General features: G+C 36.8%; 1 protein-coding gene across 1 annotated transcript; it reads right to left on the bottom strand.

Moving 5' to 3' along the window:
* Positions 1-11,340: 11,340 nt before the first annotated feature.
* LOC107759199 (protein DAMAGED DNA-BINDING 2) lies at positions 11,341-17,444 on the bottom strand. Its single transcript, XM_016577081.2, has 11 exons — positions 17,085-17,444; positions 16,907-16,997; positions 16,506-16,633; positions 15,751-15,873; positions 15,551-15,639; positions 15,307-15,427; positions 14,655-14,746; positions 13,146-13,275; positions 12,732-12,980; positions 12,421-12,617; positions 11,341-11,849 (listed from the first exon to the last, which is right to left on the bottom strand). Exons 1-11 carry the CDS (start codon positions 17,301-17,303, stop codon positions 11,624-11,626), a joined length of 1,665 nt encoding a protein of 554 aa, XP_016432567.1. The 5' UTR covers positions 17,304-17,444; the 3' UTR covers positions 11,341-11,623.
* Positions 17,445-17,787: the final 343 nt, after the last annotated feature.

Raw genomic sequence — 17,787 nt, 5'->3', positions numbered from 1 at the left:
AACATAGAAATGATGGGTCATAATAGCAAAACAAGGCACATAATAGACTAAGGTCTATCTAGATTATGAATAAATCTGGTGTACGCACATACGCCCATCACCTAGCACGTGCGTCACCCCCAAATATCATAGCCAATGGGGAAATTGCCCTCAAACCAAGTTTAGACAACTTACTTACCTCAAAGTGCATGAATCAATACTCCAAAAAGCCCTTCAAACGCGAATCGACCTCCAAACGACTCGGAAATAGTAAAAAAACAGCTCAATAAGGTCAAACACAGTTATAGAAATAGGTTCCAAGTAATAAAGCTCAAATTTAATCAAATTGCAAAACGGCAACCCATGATCGCCTCCCAAATTCTGATAAGAGTCACAAATCTTAATTACCCATTCGAACACGAGTCCAAATATACAAGTTTCATCCAAATTCGACTCCGAATCAGGGTTAAAATCTCCATTTTTCACTCTTCAAAACCATAGTCAAAATCGTCAAATTTCACCTTAAAACCCCAAAATCTATGTGTAGTAATCCATGGATAAAAAAGTTATAATGTTAAAATCAAGTAGAAATCACTTACCTTCTTTCTTTGTCTAAAAATCCCCTTCAAAAATCGTCTCTCTCCAAGTCTAGGGCTCAAAATATAAAATAATGGGTCTAAGTCCCGAAATATAACTCTTTAAAAATCTGCCTAGTGATAGCCTTCGCGAATGTGGCATATGCCTCGCGTTTGTGTAGCACAAACCAGCTCTAGCCTAAATTAACCCTTCGCGAACGCGGTGCCGTGCCCATGAATGCGACGAATAAATCTCCACTGGCCTACACGAACGTGGTATCCCCTCGAGAACGCGAAGTCCATGTACCTGACCAACCCAATCTGCCTTCCTTCAATGCGAACATGATGCCCTGGTCGCGAAGGCCAATCTAGCTTACCCATCGCAAGCTTGACCCCTGTGTTGCGAATGTGAAGAACAAAAATGCACCAACCCTAAACAAGCCTCCACGATCGCGAGACCAGCTCCGCGATCGCGAAGCGCACTAGACATCAGCAATCTTCAGCTATCCAACTAAGCTCAAATGATCTTAAACGCTCCCGAGGCCCCCAGGATACCGTCCAAACATACCAGCCAGTCCCAAAACATAACACAAATCTACTTGAGGTCTCAAATCACACATAGTAACATCCAAATTGCGAATCACACCTCAATTCAAGCTTAATGAACTAATCAATTTTCAACTTTCAAAACTCATGTCGAACCACGTCTATCTAACTCGGAATAACCCCAAATTTTTCAAACAAGTTCCAAATTACATAACAAACCTATTCCAACCCCCGGAACAACAATTCGACCCCGATAGCCTCAAAGTCAATTCCCGATCAAACCTATGAACTTTCCAAACCTTCAAATTTCCAACCTTTGTCAATTATAGCCAAATCAACCTAAGAACATCTAAATCCAATTCTTAACAAATGGCTAAGTCCAAAAATACCATACGAACCTATTGAAACCATCAAATCATCAATCCGAGGTCGTTAACATAAAAGTCAAACCTTGGTCAACTCTTATAAGTTAAACTTCCAACCATGGAACTAAGTGTTCCAATTCACTCCAAAACCTTTCTGAAACCAAACCAACTATCCCTGCAAGTCACATAATGATAAATACACATGCGCGGAGTATCAAATAGCGGGACGAGACTCAAATTCATAAAATGATCGGCCGGATCGTTACACTAGTAGCTCCTGTGATGACAACAAATTCTCAAATTCTTCCAGGGATGGTTATTGTACCCATCCTTAAAACGATGTAACACAGGGAATATATTCTGGTTTCAATAATTCTTCTTATTATTGCTTTAGAAATAGCCTCCTTCGGGTTTAATATAGAAATTTTAGAGCATTGATCTTTAATCTTCAAAACATACTCGGTGATAGAGAGATTACCTTGAGTGGTATTAGCCAATTCATTCTCCAATATCTGTGGCCGAGCTTCATCCTTCTTGTTGAACAACGGATCGAAGATCCTCTACATTCCATGAATTGATTTACATCTTATAATATAATCAAATAAACTGGGGGAGATAGACTTTTTTAATATGTACTCCTCCTTGGCATTAATCTGCTTCCACTTCTTACGCGTGTGCATCACCAAGAGGACTTGTGTTACTCTCATTAACAACTTTTCACAAATCCTCACTAATAAGGTATAACTCTATACAAGTCTTCCATACCCTATAGTTGGAATGGTTTAATAATTCCTGTTAAATTCAAGCCATAGGTTCTCTATTAGTGAGCTTACTGACGATGAGAAAGAGGAGATGCAATTCAAGAGAGAAGGCAGAGAAGAATTGTAGAGAAATGAAATCAAATCATCGATTAACTGCCTTGCTTACAAAAATGAGTTGTTCACTGTGTATTTATCCTAACACTTATGAAATCTACTAACAGGCTAGTTGAAAAAAATGAATAACTAACTTTCTAACTAACTATATTCTAGAAGAGTACAAGTTAAATACAGAAATATACAACTATCTGTAGCTCTTAATTTCAACTCCCCCCCCCCAAGTTGAGCATGAAAAAATGTCTTTCATTCCCAACCTAAAGATTAATGTTGTATGTTGCTGATGTCCAAGAACCTTTTGTCATCATATCTGCTGGTTGTTCTTCACTACAATGTGGAAAGTCTTTATCAATCATTCTTAAATTTTTTTCTCTAATAAAATGATAATCTATCTCTGTGTTTTGTCCTCTCATGATACATAGGATTAGCAACAATTTATAGTGCACCCTTATTATCACAGAATAATTTCATGGGTAATTTCAAGTCTACATTTAACTCTTTCAGTAAACCACTCAACCAGACAAGTTCAACCACTGTGAGTGTCATGCTTCTATACTCAGCCCCAGTTGAACTTCTTGAGATTGTGTTCTGTTTCTTTACTTTCCAAGATATAGTTGAAGATCCAAGCCTAATGAAGTATCCAGTAATAGATCTCCTTGACATAGGACATGAGGCCCAATCTGAAACACTAAATGCTTCTATCTCTTCACTGTTGTTACTGGACATTAACAACCCCAGTCCCGGTTACCTTTTAATATACTTCACTAAGTGTAGTGATGCTTCATAGTGATATTTCTTAAGGGAATGCATAAATTATCTTAGATATTGCACTGCATATGAGATGTCGGGTCTTGTTATTGTAAGGTACAAAAGCTTTCCAATAAGCCTCTGGTAACTCCCCCTCTCCTCAAGTAAATCATCTCCAATGTTTGTACTGGTGCATATATCAAACTCTATGCTTGTTAACTTCACGTTCTGCTCCATTAGTGTCTCTTTAGGTTTAGAACATGCTAACCCTTCCTGAGATATCATTTCCAATGCATATTTTCTTTGAGACATTAAAATCCCTTCTTTTGACCTGGCAAACTCTATTCCCAAAAACTACCATATTTCTCCAAGCTCCTTCATCTTGAAGTGCTTGTGCAAAGCTTTCTGAGCAAGCTGTATTTCCTACAAATCATTTCATGTAACAAGAAGATCATCTACATAGACAAGTATTAGCACAAACTTGCCTACCACAGACTTGGTAAACAGTGAATAGTCATGTTTACTTTGGTGAAAACCAGATACGGACTAGGCTTGAGACAGTTTTACTATATGCTTGTTTTAGACCATAAAGGGATTTGAGTGGCCTACATGCTTTATGATCCCCCTGGCTACTAAATCCCTGGGCAAAGTCATGTAGACTTGCTCATCAAGATCACCATTTAAAAAGCATTTTGGACATCCATTTGAAAAATAGGCCAGTGTTTGAGAGCTGCAGTGGCTAAGACAGCCCTCACAGTGGTTAGCTTAGCCACAAAGAAGATGGTATCATGTAAATCTAACCCTTCCTACTATGTGAAGCCTTTAGCAACTAGCCTGACATTAAACCTCTCTATAATACCATATGCATTGTACTTTATTTTGTACAACCATTTTCACCCAATGGGTGTCTTACCAACAGGTAAATCAACCACAGTCCAAGTGTTATTCTATTCTAGAGACTCAATCTCAAGCTTCATGGCCTAAACCCATCTCTCATCTTGGTTAGCTTGAGAGAAATAAGAGGGTTCAGTGTCTCCAAAAAAGAGGTAAGAAAGGATTGGAAAGTAACAGAAAGGTGAGAGTAAGACACAAACTGTTGAATTGGATAAAGAGAATAAGTGGTGGAAGGCAAGGGAGGATGGACATAATCAGTCAACCAAATATGAGGTTTACTTGTTCTACCTGACTTTCTATGGTGAGGTATGTAAGGTGGTGCCGGTAAATCAAGATTAGAAGGAGAAGTATGATTAGTAGAGGAACCATATAGTGATATGCCCGGTGAACTACGCTCTTCAGGAGGAAATGAACTGGCAGTGGATGAGGGAATGGCATGCTCTGTGGATGGAGAAGGTGTTGGATATAAAGAAGAAGAAGAAGAAGAAGTTGGCATGTAAGCTGGCATATCAGTGCTAGGGAGGTCAGAGAGTGGAAGAGATGTATCAAGAGAAGATGAAGGAATGCAAGTGAGTGAATCAGGGTGAGATAGTAAGAACTGTCCTTTTGGAAACTTAAAAGTGAAGATATTTTCCTTGAAAACAACATCTCTACTGATAAAGAAATTTCTAGACTCAAGATCATAGAGTTTATATCCTTTCTGAGTGGAAGAGTATCCTAAGAGGACAACAGGTACAGATTTTGGTGAAAATTTATCATGAAGATCAGGTTTTTTGGCACAACAGAGACAACCTATTATCCTCATATGATCAAGTTTGGGAGAAGAACCATGAAATAGTTCATAGGGAGATTTCATATGTAAAACATTACTAGGCGATCTATTAATGATATAGGTAGTTGGTAAAATATAGTCACCCCAGAGTTTCAATGGGAGTGCAGCCTGAAATCTCATGACTCTACCTACTTCAAGGAGGTGTCTATGCTTCCTTTCTACAATCCCATTTTGTTGAGGGGTGTAGAAACAACTGCTTTGATGGATAATTCATTTGGCTTTAAGCAGAGTAGAATAAAGAGAATTAAAAAATTCATAGCCATTGCGGGATCTAAAAGTCTTGATAGTTGAAGAAAACTTATTTTCTACTAAGTGAAGGAAATTGGACATAACTACATACACATCACTTTTCAGTCTCAAGAGAAAAGTCCAAGTCATCCTTGAAAAATTATCAACAAGAGTAAGAAAGTATCTATAGCCGTTGTAGGTACATACTCTATAAGAACCCCATACATCCATGTGAACAAGTTCAAATGTACAACTTGATTTTGAAGTACTAGTAGGAAAAGGTAATGTAGTTTGCTTTGCTAGTGGACAAACATAACAGTTACAAGTATCTGAACAAGATAACAATGTCTTTATTGTAGGGATTTTCATAGAACTGAATGAGGAGAATGGTCAAGTCTTTGATACCACAAAAGACTTGAGGAAGGCTAGGTAGAAGTAGTCATACATGTGGAGACAAGAAGAGCAACAGGCTTTGAAGGATTGGGGATATAGAGTCCATCCTTAAGGTTATCAATCCCCCTCACCTTTCCACTAAAGAGGTCCTGAAAGAGACAAAAATATAATAAAAAGAGACTATACACTTTAATTCTCTTGTATATCTGGACACAAATAATAAATTATACTGGAATTTAGGCACATAAAGCACATCATGTAGTGTTTGAGTACTGGATAAAGCATAAGACCCTCTGTTTGTAATAATAGTACTATCTCTATTTGGTAAATATACTAAAGTAGACTTGAAGGGAGGTATAGGCTTAGGACAGGACAACAGATCTAAGGAGGAAGCAATATGATTGGAGGCTCCAGTATCAATAATCCACTTAACTTGGTCAGTAATTGAATTACCTGCCATGTTAGCTACTTCTGTTGGTCCTTTCTCCTTTCTCATTCTGAGAATCTGTTGATATTGCTAAGGTGTGAATATTGGAGCTGTTTCATTAACCATACCATTTGTCATCACATTTCCAGCATTTCCTGTGTACTAAATTTCTTCCATAACACTCACATTATGTGCCACTGATGTGTGATTGTCATAACCACCTATCCTTTTGTTGTTGAATTTAAATCCTGGTGGATAGCCCACCAATTTATATCATGTGTCCCTTTGGTGTCCTTTCAATTTGCAGTAATCACATTGCAGATTTGCATTCTTCCTGTACTTTACACTCGAGCTATTTGCTTAAACAAAAGAGCTACTCTCAGTGTTCATAGGTCCACTTCCCAAAACTCCAGTTTATGCACCATAACCATTATTTAACATCTTGATTTCCTCTTGAATTATCATCGAGTAGGCTTGGTCCAGAGAAGGCGTTGGTTGCATCATCAATATTTGGCTTTTTTGTGGTGCATAGGTATCATTTAGACCTATTAAGAACTTCATAAGTTTCTGTTGACGGAGAAACTCAACAAAACGTTTGAACTTTTCACATTCACAAGGTTGAGGAATTATCGACTCAAATTCATCCCAAAGGTCATTCAAATTAGAAAAGTATACTGATACACTTGAAATCCCTTGCATCAAACAACTGATTTCCCTGTTCATATAAGTCACATTTACCTTATCAAAAGTGTAACACCCCGAAAAATTTTGAAGTACTTAAGTGGTAAGCCCGATAAATTTTGCAAAGAAAATAATGTTTCATGGTGTCGGACTAGGCTTACGTGTTTGAGGATTTTAGAAAGCTCAGACTTTTTGGGTTGAGCAATGCACCGGAAAGTAAAAAAAAATTGGCGGAAAAGTGTATTTCTGCGATCCATTATGCGACCGCAGAATCACTCTACGGACCGCATAATGGCCGCAGAGTGAGGCAGCTAATTGGGCTAATTGGAAGCAATTATGCGGTCGACTATGCGACCGCATAACTGTTATACGGTGCATTATACGACCGCATAACGGTTATGCGAACCGCATAGTGACCACATACACAGTTGTTCTTTTGGCTATTTTGTAACCAATTATGCAATCGATATGTGGTCCGCATATCGGTTATGCGATCGCATACCTTGTTCCGGAGCTCCATTTTTGGGTTTTTAAAACCCGACCCTATTTCGTTAAATACACTCTTTGGGCCATTTTTGAGACATAATCTGATATTTTAGAGTGAGAGAGAGTGCCCTAGAGTGAGAAGGTGTTCTTCAATATTTTTTCTTCAACTCTTGCTCAAGTTTTGGAAGATTAAGAAGGGAAACTTTGTATGTCTTCATCCTAGAGGTAAGATTCTACACCCTAAACCCTAATTTCGAAATTTTCTGAAAATGGGTAACTAGCAAGATAAATTTCTGGGCATGAGAGTTATTTATTTTACATGCATGTGTTATCAAAGGGTGTAGGAAGATTGCTGAGCTAAAAATGGTAAAGATTGGGTTGTGGGATGATGAAATCCTTCATAAAAAGGACATTGAAACCTTTTGCACACCTAGTGTTTGATAAAATGCTCAAGTGAGCTAGAACCATGATCATCTTCCTAATTTTAATTCAATTTATTATATTTCTAAAATAGATTGAAGTTGCTAAGAATTCCGGAATATTTTTGAGTGTAAGGAAGCTCAAGTGAGGTATGTTGGCTAAACTATTCTCTTATAATTGAATCCCATGATATTCATGTAAATTATGTAAGTCCCGAGTGATTCATTATGAAACTGGCTCTTCCGAGTAAGATTGGGTTGAAAGAAATATGTTCAACAAGCATCCCAGATGCTTTATTCATGTTATGTTACCAATTGAGGATGTGTTAAAATATGGGCTGTGCATTAATAATGTTTCGACTTTAAGTCAAGTTCAAATGAAGGTTATTATGCCAAGTTTTGTGAAATATCTCTATGTGCCTTAGACTCTAAATTGCTCACATGTGTACTACGTATCTTGATTTGAATTGTAATTGTTGTTGATGATGATAATGATATTTGAGATTGATAAGGTTAGCATGAAATACTGAATATGGCTAACGTGCCAAGAATGATCTTATAATTATGGCCACTAGTGCCAATAAAATGAAAAGATGTGAAAGTATTATGAAATGCGATGATTGATATAAAAAGGTTGATGTCTCAAATAAGACGGCCTAGCCGATCGGGTCGTGATCGGATACCATACCGTACACATGGTGGTGATTGTGCTGGAAATTATAATTGAAATGGTAATTGTGGTTGATGTCCCTAATGGATAGCCTAGCCGATCGGGTCGTGATCGGACTCCGTATTAAAGACAGTGGTATTGATATTGAGAGAAATTGCGGTTGATGCCTCTAATGAGATGGCCTAGCCGATCGGGCGTAATCAGACTCCGTGCTGAGAGTACGGTGGTACTGGTTTTGTGAATAATGGTATTGTGGACAATGGTATATCGATACTAAAAATCTCCCAATGTGAGATATGAAAATTAATTTGAACATTGTCTTGATCCTAAATTGAGGTTTGATGTTGATTAAGTCTTTCATTGATATTATGATAATCTTATTTGTATTATTTGTCATTCTATTGAGAGGGTATTTAGTTATACATACTAGTGCTATTCGACAGTACTAACGTCCCTTTTGCTGGGGGCGCTGCATCTTTCAATGAATGCAGGTGGTTCCACTGCAGGAGATATTAGTCAGTGATAGCAGTGCACCTTCTTCCCAGCTGACTTGGTGAGCCCCACTTCATTTCGGGGTCATGAATCTTTTGTACTTTGTGTATTCTATTTGAGGTATAGTCAGGGCCTTGTTGCCGGCATCATCATTGTACTCTTCTTTATTTATAGAGGCTCCGTAGACATAGTGTGAGTTGTGTATTGGTGCTGGGGAAAGACAAACTATGTTATGTTGTGGATGTATTACTTATACATTTGAGACTTTAAAAATAATGAAACTATTGGAAATGAATTGGTATTGTAGACATGAACACATTTTCGTCTAATTAATGATAATATGTATTATCTTTATTCATGGATGAGTTTGGGTAGAATGAAATCTAACATGCTTGCTCAGTCGGGTTCACTCGGTTGAGCGCCAGTCGCGTTCCTCGGTTTTGGGGCGTGACAAAAAGAATCCTTAAGTGCCTTCTAAACTTTCTATGCATTTGAGGAATAGACAATTCCGTTTCTAATCTCCTTTGCCACTGAGCTCTGGATCCAAGACTGGACTATTGAATTACAATGATCCCATTGGCGCAATTGAAAGACATTTTTTTCATATTACTCTCTCGCACAAGTTCCATCAACAAATTCTACTTTATTCTTCACTAGGACATATATTTCCATAGATCATCTATAGTTTAAGTAGTTCTCAGCTCCAATCAACAATTGAGGAATGAGTGGCAATCCTAGTTCATCCGAGGGATGAACATACAACAGATCATTGCAATTTATCTGTTGAGTGTTTGCATGCGAAATTCCAGCTGTGATTTGAGGTGAATCGATCGTCATTTGTGCAGAAAACTAACGATTTTGATGAATTAGGAAAATTCAACCAGAAAGAAATCGAAGACCCAAAATTAGGTAGAAGAGGGAAGAAATGAAAGTACTCAATCAATCTAGAAGCTCGCTACTTGAATCGCAAAGAACCATGGCTCTGATACCATGTTAAATTCCAGCCCTAGGTTCCGTCATTAGTGAGCTTACTGAAGATAAGAAAGAGGAGAAGCAATTATAGAGAGAAGGCAGAGAAGAATTGTAGAGAGATGAAATCAAATCATCGATTAATTGTCTTGCTTGCAAAATGAAGTTGTACACTGTGTATTTATCCTAACACTTAACAGATCTACTAACCGACTAACAGAAAAAATGAATAACTAACTTTCTAACTAACTACCTTCTAGAAGAGTACAAGTTAAATACAGAAATGTACAACTATTTGTAGCTCTTAATTTCAACAATTCCATCCCCAGTCCATTAGCATAACCACCCAAATCCATTCAAACAAATCAATTGAGTTAACTAATAATCCGCCCTTGTAAATATATCCAGAAGTCAACCTATGGCTCTAATATCATGTAGAAAATAAAAAAAATATTATTTGAAGACCTTTTGCTAGCCCAAGATCAATAACAAAAATTGAAGATTCATCTAAAGAAGAGGAAGTTACGATAGGAGAAGAAAGATTTTGGAAAGGAGAACTTTGTTATTGAAGAAGACTTCTTGAATTGGCTTGGTTACAAATGGTCAAGACTTTCCCTATTTATACTTGTCAAAGAATGGTTTTATACATTATTCTAGAACCATATACAAAAAATATCTAGTAACTTTATCTACCAACAAAGCTCTAGAATATCTAGATAGGTATTTTAAGATAAGAATTTAAAATATTACGCTAGGTAATTTTATTTTTTACTTCATTCTCACCACTATGACATAATCTCATTCATCGCTACAATAATTCCTTCAGAAACAACACGCGACACCTAGACGCAAAATAACTACCTTATTTTGAATAGAGCAAAGACATGCTAGTTTACTACAGTGTTTCAAAAGGCTTTTTTAGGACTCGTCCCGAGGGGGGCACTTGAAAAATGTCCTGAGACTTATGTGTGGAGCTTGGTTTTGTAAGGCTTACACTCTAACCACCCAACTATGCCCCCTGGACACGCCTAACGCTTAATGGTAAGCTCGCTCAACAGTTCTTTGCAAATCATGTGTCAAATTCCTTAATTCAGTTAACAATAGTGTTGCATATCTAATTAACAATTGAGAATATTGTGAGGGTGAATATCATTTGAATATTTCTTCTAAAAATAAATAGTCGAAATCTATATCTTCACTTGCTACTAGTCTTCATGCCTTAGTTCTATGTCTCTCAAAATTATCTAAATTTTATTATTTTGCTGAATTATTTGAAAGTATTTTTTATTTATTCATGAAAGAGAGACCTTTAAATTGTAACTATGTGGTAATTGTTGAGTACTATGTAAAGGATATATATATATATATATATATATATATATATATATATATAAATTATTTGACAATTGTGTATACTTCAAAAGTTTTTCTCATAATAACTTTATTATATTAAAATACATGCTAGATACTTTATTTTCTATAAGTTTCTTTGATCCTTTTAAATTTTCTTAAGCTTTTAATATATTTTTTTACTTTTTTGAGTTATTTATCTTATCAATTAATAAATTAAAAAATTTAAAGACATGTGAGGCTTACGCCCCATATCTCAGGGCTTACGCCTCGCCTCATATTAAGTAAAACGCTCCAACTCATGCACCACCCTTTTAAAACACTAGTTCACCGTGATGGTTTTATAAGCAAAAAGATGGAGTTGACGCAACAACAAACGTCAGCCCAAATTGGTTGACATGAATTACATCTACGCGAAGGAACCCCAAAAAAGGCCATTTCCAATTCCAATGAATCACATTTGCAGTACCACTTACAGACACTAGATCAGCAATCACACACTCTAAACTAATCAAAAACATTAGCTGTTTCGAGCAGCATAGATGGGAATTATACAAACCAAAAGGGGACCCAAGATACTGCGTCGTACTCCAACACTATAGCACAGTTAAGACACATTTCTCCCAAGTATGAAGTGGAGTTTCTTGACAAAAATGCACTTAATCATTGGCAGAGGTGTCGTTCGGTTCCAAAAGTTAACGGCTTTTCCGGGAACTATAAGAAGACGATTTTAAGGGAAGTTTCTTCTGCTTGGGGCCCTTATCCTTGCCTCTAAATATATCATTGTCAGAATCATCATCACTGTTATGATCATGCTTCTTGGTATGTTTCTTACTGGCCTCCCCACATAATAAAATTCTCTTTTCTTCTCTAGGTTGTGCAATGTTAGACAGCTTCTTAGGCCTCCAAATGAAAAGAGATCTGAAATACAAAGATAATCAATAGTACATATTAAAATGCTTACTAGAATGAGAAACCAACAGAGGTATATATCACAAGGCAGGCCAAACACACAATCCCTCATATTCCCTTACAAATAGCTAGTGAAATCTTAATCCAAATCAAAGTAAACTACGAAAACCGCAGTTAGATTGTTGAAGGGGCTCCTTTTCAAATAACTGACAATGGGATGTTGTCTATTGACAATAGAGCATGCAACACTGGAAGGATCAATGTGATTGATGGGAAAAGTAAGTGTTAGAAACCTTAAACTACGATGTTGGGTGCAAAGTATAATAACAAGATGTGAGAATCTGAAAAGATATTCGGCAACAAATCAACCTTGAATCATGTTCTGCATTAACATGCTTCAAACAGTAGGAAGATTTCAATCAGAGAAAGGGTCAATTTATTGTTGTTTAACAGAGAACAGTCATAATATAATTCTATATAAGCAAAGTGGCATCCATATGCCACAAACAACCAAAATAGTACGTTCACCACTTGTCGGTTATCACCGCATAAGACACATAAATATGATCATTGTTCAAACCTTGAACTACCAGATGCCAGAATATCTTCACGTGGATGTAGCTTGTTCACCGGACTAATAGTTGTTATGTTTGGGTCCATGACCTCGGCAACCAACTGCCCAGTACTGATGTTGATGAAGTCAATGGGATGCAAAGCAGCTCCATCATAATTTTCACTAATGTAACGCCCGATGACAACAAGAGACTCTGATGAGTCCTGCACAAAGTAATATTCATTGATATAGACCTGCTCCACTTTTTCTACTTTGAAATCAATCACGAGTTAAATGGTGAATTCTTCAATTAACAAATTAGTTCTGCACATGCTTGCCTTTGGATCCCATTCTGCTCGGAATGCTGTAAGATATCGGTTAAAATCGTGACTGTGAACAATTTCTCGGCTTGGATAATCAAGGTTGCCAAAAATTGAATCCCACACACGGATCCGATTATCCAGCGAAGTAGTAAGTATTTTGCTGCCACTTTGTGGAGAAAAATATGCAGAACTAACAACACGTTTATGTTCAAGATTATAAAGAGAAGACCCAGCTTCCAAGCGGCGCATATCCCATATTCGAGCCTGTGGCAACAAAATATTTCACTTGATAAAAATTACCACCACTGATTTAACGCATATAAAGAAGGAATAGAGGTATTTTCTGCAACGAGCTCTTATGCTATTTACATGAATCAAAGTGAAATCAAGAGCCAGATCATATAGACTGATCAAGTAAATGGAACTTACAAAGTGATCATTCCCACAGCTCAGAAGTAGATCTGGTTGAAGAGGATTGCAGTTTAGACCAACAACTTTAGTTCCTTTCTTGTGAATCAAAGTAGGTTTGCTTATTATGTTATTGCTCCGCATATCAGCCCTGTACATGTGCACCAAATAAAAACAAATGCAACCAAATACAAAACCATAGGGGGATCAAACACATAAAAAGATGGTGTGGGTAGTGGAATACAGTCAACAGCAAAGTCTATTCTTGCTTTGACAAGCAATGTTGTAGGAAATGGAACAGAAGTTCCATCAATTAGAATCTTTCTTCCAAACTACCAACTCTCCTCAAACATTTCTACTTTTGATACTCTAGGCTGAAATTTTACTTAGTCTTCCAGTAAAAGTTTTCAAAGTTCAATTGCAAACAGTATGCAACTGAAAGATAACAAAATTACTTTTGCCAAAGGGCTTGGAATTAAAAGATGAACCACACTGTGCAGATATTCCATGTAGAGGATTCAACACTCAAAAGAATTCTATACATACGAATTCAGCTTAAAACTTGGCGTGTCTTATAGCAATCATTTATCTGTAGTTGTTGGTCATTTTAAATACTACTTAATTATTCTATAATATTCACATGAAGTCATGAACTGAAAGGACATGACTCTTGATAGGATGGTGTGGAGGTCGAGGATTAAGGTAGAAGGTTAATAGGTAGTCGAGTGTCTCCCTTTGTCTTCCTCAGTTCGTAGCATTAGTGTTAGTTTGTTATACATTTATTCTTAGATTGCTATTACTACCGTTTATTTGCTACCTTGGTTTCAGTCGTCTTTTTATCTTATTGTTGTTTATACTTGTTTTCATTGCTTCTTTTTATCTTTTCTTTAGCCGAGGGTCTTCCGGAAACAGTATCTCTGCCTTCCAGGGTAGGAGTAAGGCTGCGTACATCTCATCCGTCCTAGACCCCACTTGTGGGAATTCACTGGGTTTGTTGTTGTTGTCACATGAACTGAAAATAACTCAGTTCAGAAAGCAACATTCAGGAAAAATAAGTGTGGCATTATCATCTTTACCCATAAGAAAACGTAATCTTTTATCCAGTTCCCGTTCATCCCCAGAAACAACCCCCCCCCCCCCCCCAAAAAAAAAAAATCCTTTCCGCCTCAAATATAGTAAAAGAATCAAGATTAGCATAATTTTTAAGGCTACAGCCCAAATGATAATCAGACTGCACAAAAGTCTGCTTGAATTACTGTGACAGCTAACCTAATGAAAATTATTTTTTCAAAGGACGAGTAAACAATCCTTAATAATTTCCAGCTGCCCAGAAAATTAGGTTAAAATTTTCTGTTAGTGATATATGAGACGTCCATTAACCTAATGCACATGACAAAGTATCATCAAACCAGTCATTTTAACAGATAAGAAGAGAGAATTTCATATCTACAGAACTTTTTAGAGAAAGAAATTCGTATCTTCAATACTGCATAAACATTGACCTCCCCAAAAAGTTCAAAAGACACTTACATGTACAGATATCCAAAATTATCAGCAACAAGGACAACACTTTTATCTGAGTTAACATCCAACCCATAAAGCATCCTCCAACGGCTTGGTCCCTACAGAAAAATCATCTGTAACTTAAACTCCAATAGAACCATATAACCACTTCATGATAACCTACTTGTTGGCGTCATGTATTTCACTCTCCTTTTCTTTGCTATCCCCAACTGAAAGCAATAGATTCAGTGATGTAATTAGTGAGAACCTAGAACATCATCGATATCATTTTTAGAAACAATCGGTGCATCAAGATGTCGTTTACTTTGACCCACAGTCAGGGAACACACTTAATCTCATGTATTCACGGATTCAAACAAAGTATTCAACTAAACTACAGGTGAAAACTCAAGCTGATTTAAACAACAAACCTAACTGGAAACCAAAGAGGAAGACCGAACTTGAGAGTAAAAATGAATCAAATATGTAAATGTGATAGGTTTCTGTATATCAGCAAGGCTGAAATTTCCTGAAATGATCGGTGTCCTTGTAGCTGAAAAGTATCTACACGCCCTAAAAGGGGACAAGGTAGTTCAAAATGTGCCATAGGCTCGTCCAAGCACAATATCAGAAATAAAAGATAATCAATTCACACAACAGCTTCTATTCGGAAAATCACCTCCCACCCATTTGGATTAAGGTTCATTAGTGACAAGGAAATCCCAGTCTCCAGGTCAGTGCAACTTATTGTCCCATCTGATGAAGCAGCATATATTGAACCGCCATTTGTCGGGTTGAACCTACACGAGTTAAACATAACTCATTTATTGATTGAGGACATAGTAATGCAGGTGAAATCTATAAGTAGCTGCAAACATTAAAGACTATCAAAAGATGCAACAACAAGAGAGATAAATACTCACTTCATGTTGTTAAGTATACAATTGTGTATGTTCCCATATATTGTCTTTTCATGTACTTTACCAAAATCCCAGATACCAAGTTGGCCTTTCTGTAAAATAAAGTAATATTGCATTAACCTCCAGAAATTTATGTGACCCTTGCAACAGTGACCTCAATTCATAGTCACACTTTACAGCTATATCGCAGAAAGAACCCGCACCTTATCACCAGATAAAAGAATATTGTTGTTTGTAGGATGAAACTCCAAGCATGCGACTCGCCTACTGTGGTACCTGATAACTGCACAGTGGACTTGATCTGGGATCACATAAGCTGGCTTGATCTATTAAAGAAACCAAATAAGCAAAATATGAAACAGCTTTACTGAAGATACAGATTGTGGACATCTACTACTTGAAGAGAAAATGTTGCACAATAGTAAACAAGAATGTGATTCTTTAAGCTTACAAGGAGTGACAATGAAAAATTACCCTATAACCATAGACCAAGGTAGAAAATAAATTTCGTGTGTGAAAAATAATAACCATTAACACATTGCAAAATAGGAAGTCTAAAGTTAAAAGTTTGTAAGTGTCTATTTTTTGGAACAGACTAAAAAGGAAAGATTGCAACAAAAAACGGCACAGAAAGAGTATAAACGAATAGAACCATGTGCCAAATGAGACAAAAGTACATCACCGGCAACTAGAATATCAATATATAACCCCAAAACGGAAGCAGAAACCTTCTAGTCAAACTGTAAAGCTTACTCACAAACTACTATTATCCATGATTCTCTGAATAATGCCAATAAAGTATGAACATTCATGTCTAATGACAAACAACAATACCTCTAACGTTAATTAGATACTACAGGAGATTAGTTTTGAGACACAACATCCAAGAAGAAATTATATGTCAGGATAGCATCTCCAATAACTATGGAAATCTTTTGCACAGTAAGAGAAAGCTTACTGGAGGAAGCCGTGGTTGAAGCTGGCGCTGGAAAACAAATTCCAAAGAAGTAGTTGTGTTCTTGCGTGGCGCTGGGACTATTCCATATTCGGTAGCTACTCGGTGAGGGCAAGTCATTGTGGTGTGCCCTTCAACCCCGACCAAAAAAATAATAATAAATAAACAAAACAAAATTTAAGATGTTCGTGTAAAGTATAAAAAGAATCATGAAATAGACAACTATTATATTCAGGAGATACAGGGCATGCAACGGAATAAATAAGAAAAAATATATTAACATAAGACGAGCAGAAACAGTGATAATATTTTACCAGAACTAACTAGAAAAAGTTGCAAAGAGAAAAATACAAGCTACCTAAATACTTGTATACAGAGTCTTAACTAAAAGCTTCAGAAATTACCAGGCATTTTGCAGAGAAAACATGGTTTCATTGGGCAATCAATGTAAGTGGCACCCCTAAACCCTGCTTCATGACCCGTTTTCTTGCAAACCTGGGAAAAAAATGGATGAAAATTCCCACTATTCCGCACCCCGAAGAGCATAAATTTGAAAAAGAAGAAAAGGGGGTCGGCATATACTTTGCAAACTTTCTTGAGAGTAATAGTGATGGGTGTTTTCCCTTTCTTCTTCAACTCCGAAGCCTCTGCTTCTATTGTCTCTTCAGGTACAACCACATTAGCTTCTTCTTGTTCTTCTTCTTCTTCAACAGCCTCATCCTCTGACGAGCTTTCCTCGGACTCGGTGTCTCTTTCGATCACCACTTTCGGAAACGAACTTCTTCTGGTTTGTGGAGGCATTTTGGATACAGTCACACTTAGGAGTAGAGATACTGATTTGAATTTGGGGGTGGCAGAAAATAGGAATTGAAAGCCCGCGGTTAACTGCACCGACTTTACAAAGGGGGAAATTCGAAGAATTCAATTACCTAGGTCAGTCGAGGAGTTTTCCGTCTTTTTTCCGACGTTAGTGTTTCTCTCTATTGGCGGGAGGCTACGTGGTCTGTTCTTAGCCGTTAAGGGATATCCTTGTACCCCGGAAAAAAACAAAAAGATGGATCCGTATTTTGTTTGGTGTCATTAGTGGTAACCGTTTGCAGTGAATGATTATTTCTTTAACGAAATTTTACCATTTATATCAAACGTATACGCTTTATTTATTATAAATTAAAATTATTTTAAAATATTATTTTCTATAACTACCTTTTATATTTTATAGCAAAATAAGTATTTTATGGTATATACTATCGTTGAGGCATGAAATACGTTATTTATGTTTTTCCTC

Source organism: Nicotiana tabacum, chromosome 2 (assembly GCF_000715075.1).
Source record: "Nicotiana tabacum cultivar K326 chromosome 2, ASM71507v2, whole genome shotgun sequence".
NCBI lineage: Eukaryota > Viridiplantae > Streptophyta > Magnoliopsida > Solanales > Solanaceae > Nicotiana > Nicotiana tabacum.
The sequence above is the reverse complement of the archived record's forward strand: the minus strand, read 5'-3'. Positions and strand labels throughout refer to the sequence as shown.